General features: G+C 22.2%; 1 protein-coding gene across 1 annotated transcript; it reads right to left on the bottom strand.

The window, feature by feature from the left end:
* Positions 1–1,713: 1,713 nt before the first annotated feature.
* Positions 1,714–10,101, bottom strand: LOC129614655 (dynein light chain Tctex-type 5-B). Its single transcript, XM_055529384.1, has 4 exons — positions 9,767–10,101; positions 6,121–6,153; positions 3,814–4,016; positions 1,714–1,879 (listed from the first exon to the last, which is right to left on the bottom strand). Exons 1-4 carry the CDS (start codon positions 9,854–9,856, stop codon positions 1,714–1,716), a joined length of 492 nt encoding a protein of 163 aa, XP_055385359.1. The 5' UTR covers positions 9,857–10,101.
* Positions 10,102–10,738: the final 637 nt, after the last annotated feature.

Genomic DNA, 10,738 nt, shown 5'->3' with positions numbered 1-10,738 from the left:
TTTGTCATTTTTCCGGCAGGTTGTCCACTTTTTTTTGAAAAATTGAATTTAATGACATTTTTACATTTTATATGTAAAATTATGTAAGTTATATTTATAGTATGTAAAATTATATAATAAAATTATAAAAATAAAAACATGTTATGCGTAAAATTACATAATATGGGCAATGAAATCAAATTTGGAATATATTGAAATTCATACAAATTAGGAATATTTAAAATAAACTGGAAATACGCATTTACTAAAACAGAATAATGTAAAAACATGTAATGCGTATGGTGACTACATTTTAAACACATAAGTCAACATAAAAATTACACACGATTTAAATACTTGATTGCGACCTTATAAATGTAAGTGTTGTTTTCAATTCTATAAACAAATAATTAAGTTTAACACAACATAAAATAAAAAAATTATAAGATTTCTTATCAATTTGTAAACTTTTATAATTATAAGATGAAATTAAAAATTGACCCCATTTAATGTGTGTGTGTGTAACATAACGTATACAAACACGGAGTCCATATAATATATCTGATATTATCTATATATGTAATCCACATTTGTATTGGATTCGTTAATGATATTCCAACATTAAAATAGAATTCTTATACTTTGGCACTTTCTTCATTTATATAATGTTTAAGGAATGTATGTATCAATCTATGGACTTTTAGTATGCAATAAAGTTTTGTCTTTTATTATTTGTAACATTTTATTAGCATTAAACCGAAAACTTATCACTTAATTCTCACTTTTTATAAAAATTCAATCAAGGACACTATAAATGCATAATAATTTTGACTTAGATTGTATCGTTTTGAAAGAAATCATAATTAATATGCATTTATGAAGTTCATTATAAATGTTTGTGGAGAACTTAAGGAAACTGGTGATTTAATGTACCTCTTAAATCGCGATATATGCGTTTATTTTCCTTTGCTATTGTGGCTAATTTTCCTTCAAATTTTCTGTAGACAAATCCAAAATGGAGAGTTTACAAATCATTTGCCTTAACTGCTCACAGAATCCTGCAATATACGATAATAAGCTGTAGCAAAAATATTTTTGAGGATATTTGAAATCTTTTGAAAAACTTTACACGCCTTTTCTGGCTAAACTAGAAGAGAAAGAGCGATTGTAAGCTCCCGTAATCACCGGGAGCTCGTAGAATCTGCCAATATATGATATCGTCTTCATTATCGTCTTCGAATAGAATATTTTCACAGAATGTAAATTACTTAATGTAATTCCTATTTGTACAAATATACTTTATATAAAAACTTACTATATAACTAAAAATTTCTTAAAAACATGAATTATTCCACATTGCTCTCGCAGCATGTACAAAATAATATGCAAATTTAAATAGAATAATTTTCACTATATATATACAATTAAATTTTAACACCTGGTCAATTTCTCGAACATATTTTGAAAGCTATTATAACATAAAATAAAATAATTAAAAAAAAAATAAGAAAACTTTTTTCGACATTATAAACCTTTCCAAAAATTGAATATTTTTGACCAAAATTGAATATTTTAATTGAATTAAACTTTCTCAATACAATTCAATAGCCATGGCACGTTTACACATACGATTGATAGTTAATTTTTGATAATTATAAATTCAAATTGCATTTTATAATTATAATTAAATTTCTTTTTAAAATATTTTAATGAAAATTTTATTTAATTATTATTTCAGTCATAATATATATAATATAAGGTAGCAATAACAAAATATTGTGGTGTTTCATATGTAAAATTAACAAAACCATCAGCATTTGGATCCCATAAAAAACTACACATTGATTCCATACCTTGGTAAAATTTTTCACCAATTGTAACAATTGATATAACTCTGAATCTGAAAATATAATAATATTTAAATAATATACATATAACATTTGAGAACGTGTTGGGGGTGTGATTTTATTTTTAAGTGTGTTTTACTAAAATTTTAATAATGAAATCTATAGCAAAGTTAACAAAGATATTTGAGGTTAAATTTTTTTTTAGAAAATAAATTTTATAATAATTATATACTGTGCTTTATAAAATCTGCTTTATATACAAAAAATGAAATAGAATACTGTCGGTCTTCGACCATGATCTTCTTGAAATTTTGATTCAAAACAGTTATTTGAACAAGTTCAAAAACTTTAAATACATAATATAAAATTTTTACAGCATTCGTATTTTAAATTTAGAAAAATTTTCTCTTAAATTAAAATAAATTCAAATTGAAATAAAACTTTCCAAAGGTTTTACAAGCCTATATATAGAACAATTCAAGCATTCAATTATTTTCATGACCTACCCGAATACTATTTTTGAATTATGCATACAATATTGTAATCGAACATTTTATTGAACTTTGCACGCACAATATCGAAAACTTAGTATACATACATCCGTTTATATAATATATTTATAATTTATTGATGTTATACGGATCTAACATTCTATGAAGGTTAATGTTAATACAAATTTTATTTAAAATTATTCAAATAAGAATGTTTTTTTTGTTGTCTTACTTCCTATAAATTACAACAATATTAGCATTATTATTTTACTATCTATATACTTTTATACTTGAATAATACTAGATTCAACAAAATGAATTGATTGATTCCAATTGATTAAAGTAATCATCACCAGAATTGATAGTTTACAATAAAAATTTAAAGAAAATTTTATTTATTTGAAAATTTTGTTGAGAAGTTCAAGGTTAAATTATATGCATGCTTTTCCAAATTTTATTACAGATAATTAATTAATTTATTGAAAGAAAATCATATAATGAGTTTTTGTATTTTCTAGAAATAAATAAATATATTAATTGCATTTCAATAAATGTTAATAATTTATATAATTAAAAGACATAACAAAAAATATATCATGTTTAGGGTTACCATATAGTACGCAAATTATTTACGATATAACCTTGAAAAATGTCAAATTCTTATATTATATTTTGGTATTTACGATTTAAGTGCCCGTCAGTTAAAAATTACGGTATTACTACTATACAATCGTTATGGTATATAGTTCAACAATTCCAACTCATGAGTTGAATTTTTGAATATTAATATGCGCGTGGTGTGCAGCATCTGAATGTGTAGCTATTTCATCAGTTCTGACCATTTTGATCTAAATTAAACAGCAATAAGAAATAAGAATACCATTGAAAAAAATTAAAAAAAGAAACTGATAGAGGCTAATATAGGGGCGTTTTCATTTCTTTCTATCAAAGCATATCTAGATCTGTCAAATTTTAGGTCAGCTTTTGTTTTTTGCCTAGAGCGTTCAGTGCCAAACATTATAGTGTTTAGTTTTTGCGATTAGTTATTGCTATAGATATACTCAGATTACACTCTATAATGTGTTCGAAAAAAATATTCTGTTTATATCTCATATTCTGTTTTGACATTACTTTTTTTAACTTTTTGACAAAACTCTGTGCCAATTTGAACACAAATTTGCGATACAATAGAAGGAATATCGTAGTCGTCTTTTTTTTTTAAATAAGAGCTGTCAGAAAACTCTGACAAAATAAAGAGCATGAGTACATGACAGATATACTCTACTGCATGCTATGAATATGTTGGAATTCTTTTCTGATGAAACTCAATTCAAACAAAATCCCTGTCCAAACTGAAAATGGAAATTATTTTATACGTATGTATACTAGAGAAATTTTAAAATTTAGCAAGAAGCGATTTTCACCATCAAATATAAAATGTGTTTTCAAAAATATAGCGAAACATTAAAAAATATTTATGTTTTGAACTTACTTACCTGTCAAATTCAAATGTTTTAAATTTATATTTAAGTTCTTCACTAACACTTTTTGCTAATTTTTGTGCTGCTTTTGATTCATATTGAAAATCTTCAAATGATTTTGTAATAACTTTTTCCATCATTTTTTCAACAGTTTCCTTATTAACTGGTTTCTTTGATTCAAGACGATATGTTGGCAAATATTTCATAGTTGGTGTTTGCTGTTGTGGTGATTGTTGAGAATTTGTTTGTTGTAAATCATTTGTAGATTTTTGTATTGTTAAAATTAAATTTTTATTATTATTGTTATTGCCATTATTTAAATTCGAATTATTATTAGTATTTTGTAAATTAATACTAAGATTACTATCAGTTTTTTTTAATTTATTTGTTATATTATTCATCTTAACAGTTAAAGGATTGTAACCTAACTGGAAAATATAGTTTTTATAAAACTAAAAATAAGGATTAAAAATTCATAATATTTTTCTTTTATTTATTTATTTATTTATTATTTTTTTTTTCTTTAGAAAATCAAAAAGTTTGAAATTTAATTTTTTCTTTCTGTTTTTTCTTTTCGGAATTTTCCTCAATTTGTTTTTTGCTTTTTATATTTTTCATTGAAAAATTATATTATAATTTGCATTATATACGTTTAGCTTAGTTTTTTTTTATTGTACCTACATAAATACGCTAGTTTGTTTGTATTTACAACAATTAAAGTATATATTAGAGAAATATACAACTATACACACATACACATTGTGTATATTTTTTTCATATATAATAAGAGACGCACAGTACTGAAGGAAAGTAATAAAAATTTTTATAACAATTTTTATTATTATGTCAAATATAATAAAAATTCTCTTAAATAAATTGAGTCTTGTCTCTACAGTACAAAATCATGAATGATTTTTCAAAAATTTGTGTATGTTTTCTAAATATGGGGTAAAAGCCTATATAGTTTTTCCTTTTGGAAAGTGTTTAAATATTAGGTCCCTAAAATATTTTACCATAATGAATTTGATACTATTTTTTATATTATATTTAAACAACATAAAAATGTATAGTGTAGGTTAGGAAAAACTTTTAAAAAAAATTTTTTTTTTCAAAAGAAATTTAAAAAATAGTGTGATAATTATAAGGAGATGAAAAATATTCTTTTCATGTATATTTTTTAAAGCAATAATTATACAGAAAATATTAATAATTAAAATGAATTACTAATATTTGTGATTAAATAATTTTTTAAATTCAGTTAATTAGTTTCTTAATTTATGTATCTAACTGCACGAAACCTCTAAATTTTTTTCAAAATAATTTAATTTTTTAGGTAAGTGGCCGCACCTGCTAATTATAATGATAATAATAATTAAATTTTACGCAAAGACTCAGTTAAATTTCGTATAAAACAATTAAACACAAAAAAAAATTATGGCTATCTAATGCAAAATTTAAGATTCATTAACACCTTATTACCTATGTATACATATATAAAAATCAAACATTCGATCAAGAATAAAATAAACATGAGTATGTTAACTTCGTCCTATATATAAACAAGTTAGTAAATGTGTTATGCGGTATTTTTATAAATGAACTGAATATTTCAACAAAAAAATTATTGTTATAGTTTTTATACAAACATCCTAAATGGACATTACAAAACGTCATTAGACGTAATCAAATAATTTTATATAAGCAACAATCATATTTTTATATAAATAAACATTTATAATTGCATCGCATTCAGTGCAATTGCCATTAATTTTGTTTACCGCATATCGCATTCCGCATACATTTAAGTTGAATGTTAAACATATAGTGGTTTATTTGACAAAATCATTGTCATATGTGGCCTGAATACGTTAGTATAGCAGAGCCGTCAGACAATTGATATTCATTTAAAATTTTGAAACCCTACATTTTAAAATCTGTTAAAACCCTGAGATATTGAACTAAATTGGAAAAATTAATTTTTTTTTTTGATATTTTTTTAAGCACAAAAGGAAAATAAATATTCATGCATTTCATGTTTTTAAGGATATATAAAATATGAATTTTTTTTATCATGCTTAAGATATAATTAAGATAACATTAATATTAATATAGATTTAAAATGTTATATCGAAAGAACTAAATAAATCATGCAATGCAAGATCTTATATATAAAAAAAAATGCAAATCATATAAATAACATTTTTACCTTAAAATCTAGAATATAACATGGGTTAGTTTTAAGATTTTCGTCCAGCACTGCACTTAAAATTTGACTAAAAAGTTTCTTAAGTACACATACAATACAAATAACTATAAACTTACCTTAACATTGTTCAATCCTCGTTTAAAATATGACTGTAAAGAAAAACAGAGGATTACATACGTACAATATAATGTAGGTATATATGCATATAATATAAAAAATATATTTAAAAATAATAAAATGTGTTTAGTATTTTAGAACGTAAAGCATTTATGAAAAGTAAACATAAAAAACATTTCACCTCCTCTTCGCTCACATGGTTTATTTTATATTTTTTATAAATTTATTTGAGTAAAATTAAAGTTAAACTATAACAGCCATAATAAATAAATTATATTTCATGAAAAAAAAACATTCTTTCATATAAGAAAAATAGATATGTATACAAAAATAAAGAAGGATCTAAAAAAGAGGATATAACAAAATACATACAAAAATAATATAAAAGTTTTGGATAATTTAGCATGCAAAATATTTCAACTTTTTATAGCTTAAATCAAATTGACAGTAATAATAAAATATAAAAAAAAAAAAAATTTTAGAAAATTTTATTTATTCATGCTGTGATATGCGTGTACTTAAATTAACTATGAGAACTGTTATAAACTTTTAATACACATATAATGTATAATTACACTATAAAGATGGCACCACAAAAAACTTACTGTCACAATAAATAGTTCTTAAATTTACGTTAAGCTTTCTTTAGGTCATTAAAAATAGGCATGTAAGTTAAATTTCAGTTTGCTATTATTGCTAGCCAGAAGATAAATTAATATATTGTGCGATCTAGAAAAATGAATCAAAATATATACATATGTATCTTTGTTTAAATCAAGTATTTACTACATTCTACGTTGTCTAAAATTTTTAATTTCATTGACTTCATTCAAACTTGCCGCAACGGGATTTTAATACGGAAGTCAGCTAAATTCTATATGAGTTGCTAAATTCTATAGTAAAACAATATCATAGCAGTTTATAAATCACGCCTTGTTGTCAATTTATTTTATTCAGTAATGTGAATTCAATTGCTGAATAAAGTAAAATGATAACAATTTTATCATTTCAGGGTTTTATTCATTTAAAATTTGTTTTGTCACTATTTCAAACAATAACAATTTTAAATTTTTTTTATTTTTTAAGATAAAACGTCCATTTCATTCATTCAGCAATATAATGTCAATTGCTGAATAAGTTAAATTGACTTTAGATACTCTTTTTTTTTAGACACCCCAAATATTTGTAATATTTTCAACTTAATTCATTTATATCAAAAATATTTTAGATGATAAAACTTACTCAATTATAATGCACTTTTAGAACATTCAAATTTAATATCTGCATAATTTTTAAAAATCACGCAATAAATAAATTGCAGACAGTGATTGATTTTAATTTACTTTTTTTATAAATATTGTTTGAAATGTATCGAAAATGAATTTCACGTGCACTGCATGTGTCTTTTTATTATAAATTCTACTACGCAAAACATGTACGTATATATAAAGTTAAACAAAATCAGTTATTATTTAATAATTTTCCATTTTCAAAATTCGTTTATTTATTTTTACATGTATGTAAAGATTTTTAGGCAAAAACTGTAGAGTGTAATAACAATTTTATAGTGTAATAAATTGGCTAAGATAATGTAATTTATTTGAATATTTTTCAGGAGAAAAGTTTATTGAATTCATTTTGACTGACAGTCTTAATTGAAATTATAAGTGACTATAATATATTTTTGGAAAATTTTCTGATAGTCTTAAATATAGCACACAGCAGATTTAAATACAAGTATATTGTGCTATGATTATCTGTATAGGGTGGATCATATATCATTTGCTTTTTTTGAAAATCCTATTATTGAAATTAATTTTCGAAAACCGACAAGAAACACAGTCTTTTCATGAAATACATCTACATATAATGTAAGAGTCGTTTAATATTCTGAAATGTCAACAAGGAACTAAATAAATTAAACTAAAGTAATTTCTATATTGCGGAATTTGACATTGAATTCCTGACTCTGTTAACCGTAAAATAAATGTATAAATTATAACACTAAAATAAATAAATTTTTTATATCTTTTGTAACGATTCTGTTTGAGTCAAATTAAGAAAAGAAATGAGCTTATTTGAAAAAGTGAAAGAAAATATTAATTAGAATCAGGAAAATGTTCATTTTCTTTTATTTTAACGCAAATATTTAATATTAAAATTAACACTTTTTATGTAAATAAACGCCAAATAATGGTTCATGTTCAAGATCGATAACAATCAAACTATATGTTCAAACAATCGATACTATTGTGCATCACCACAAAGACACATTGACAATTTTTTTTCGATTTTTATCGAAGTTACCCAATTCATTTTCGAATTCGATATTATTTGTATTAGAACATTTGAAAATCGTAAATGATCCACCTTTTGCATTCTTACGCTTATTATTGATAAAAGAAAAGTTTAAATTTGTAATTTGTTTATGCATATTATGAATAAATATATAAAAAAAACACAAAATTTTTATTACACTGTTGTATAATTTTCTATCACTAAACCTATCACTTTTCAATGAACATTTTCTATTATTTTGAATGAACATGTACAATGTATATACAGTATAGACTCGCAATTTTTATGGATTAATTAAATAATTTACTAGCAACTACAGTTGTAACCACTATATTAAATTTGTCAATTAATCAATTGATAGCCATCACAGATTAACTACTCAATTTTATGTCAAATAAGTAAGTACAGTTTGTATAACAGAGTAATCAATACAAATAATTTTGCGTTCACATAATTTGATCGCTCATATTCATAAATAATAAATATATCAGCTAGCTGTGAGTCTACTGTATATAATATTCAAACTTTCATTCTCAAAAAAAAAAAACATAAAATAGGAAAAAAAATAAATAGAAAATAAAATACAATAAGAATATTTGTTATATTTTATCGTTTTGTTCGCTATAATTTCATTATCATTTTGATTTATTGTTATATTCCACCCATGTTTTGTTTGTATATTTTGTTTAATATAACAGATTGCTAGTATGTTATTGAATATTTTTTTTTTTTAATTTTGATTTATTATACAATTTTATTTGATTGAATTTTTATTATCCTTCTTATAATGTAACACTTCTTTTAAAAAAATAATTAATATTATATATGCATATACAAAGATATTGTATATTCATAAGTGCAAAACATATATATTTTAAGTGAATAAGTAAAATGAGACTTTTTACCAAAGCGTATTGTATATGTATTGTTACATAAATCAATTTGACAAATTTGACTTTGCATTTAAGTGTAAACGCAACTCTAAATTATTTAATGTTTCTGCTACTTTTCGCTTGATTCATGTGAACTTAAAATTTTTTTTTTTGTAAATCACTACATAAATTGTATATTTTTTAGTTTTCTACTTATTTAATAAAATTTATTATATACAAATAACTATATTTATTTTATTAAATTTCAATATAAATCTAAATCATATATTAATATAACAATATACATATGTATATGGTAAGTGTGTATAATAGATTTTATTATATTGACAATTTATTTACGTAAATTAAATTAATATAAAAATAAAATCATATTTCATGTTTAAATTTAATAAATATTTTTTATAGAATTTTATATAGATATATATACAGTGTATATAGATAAATATAGGTATACCTTAATTAATGGTTCTGGTTGATCCTGTTGCTGTTGTTGTTTAAAGAAATCATGAAAATTTCTTACAAAACCTGACCAATTAGTTGCCATAATGATTTTTACTTTATCTTTCTTTAGTATTTAAAATTTAAATTTTATATTATAATTTAAAAATTAATTTAAATATTATAAATGAAAATAATCTTTTCCCTCTTGATCCTGAAATCTATTTTATCCTATATGCAATAATGTAATGTTGCCTTTGTAAAAGTGAAATTTTTACTATTACGAGCGTACTCGTCTTAATAATTTTATAATTTTTAATATTTGGTTATTTTCTTCTTTCTAATATATAAGAATAAACGAGTATAGGTTAATTTGTTAAAATAGTTTTATTATTTTATACACTTGCGATTTTTTTCTACAAACATTATTTTTTATGTTATTTTTTGATGAAAAGTGAAATGTTTTTTGTACTTGTTTTTTATTCTTGCATTTAAAAAATATTTTCTTATATGCATATATGAGATTTAAGAATTGTTTAATCGATAGTTTTTTTAACTTATGTACATACAATATACTTTCACTATTGTTTTCTCTTTATATTAAAAATCTTAAAAAGAGTACATGAAAATTCAAAAGGAGGAAAAAAAAACAATAAAGTAAGTACTTATACATATCATTATTTATTTCCATAATTTACACAAATAAATTTTTCTTTTCTTTTCTTTTTTTTTTTTAATTTTCAATATAAAATATATTTAAATGTTTATTCGTGTGTGTATGTGTGTACTTAATTTCTTCTTCTTCTTAATTTCCAAAAGAAATCATGTAATATTATAGACAGATAATCAAAGATCAAATTATCGAATTATATTTGACTACATACATATAATATTTATTATTTTATTCTTTTGAATAAATATAATAAATTAGGCACAGTTTGTGCTTAAAATGATCATTTGATAATAATCATTTAGGTTGTAAATATTT

The sequence above is a fragment of the Condylostylus longicornis genome, unplaced genomic scaffold (genome assembly GCF_029603195.1).
Source record: "Condylostylus longicornis isolate FDR11 unplaced genomic scaffold, ASM2960319v2 ptg000114l, whole genome shotgun sequence".
In the NCBI taxonomy this organism is placed as follows: domain Eukaryota; kingdom Metazoa; phylum Arthropoda; class Insecta; order Diptera; family Dolichopodidae; genus Condylostylus; species Condylostylus longicornis.
Note: the sequence above shows the minus strand (reverse complement) of the source record. Positions and strands in the feature narration are given on the sequence as shown.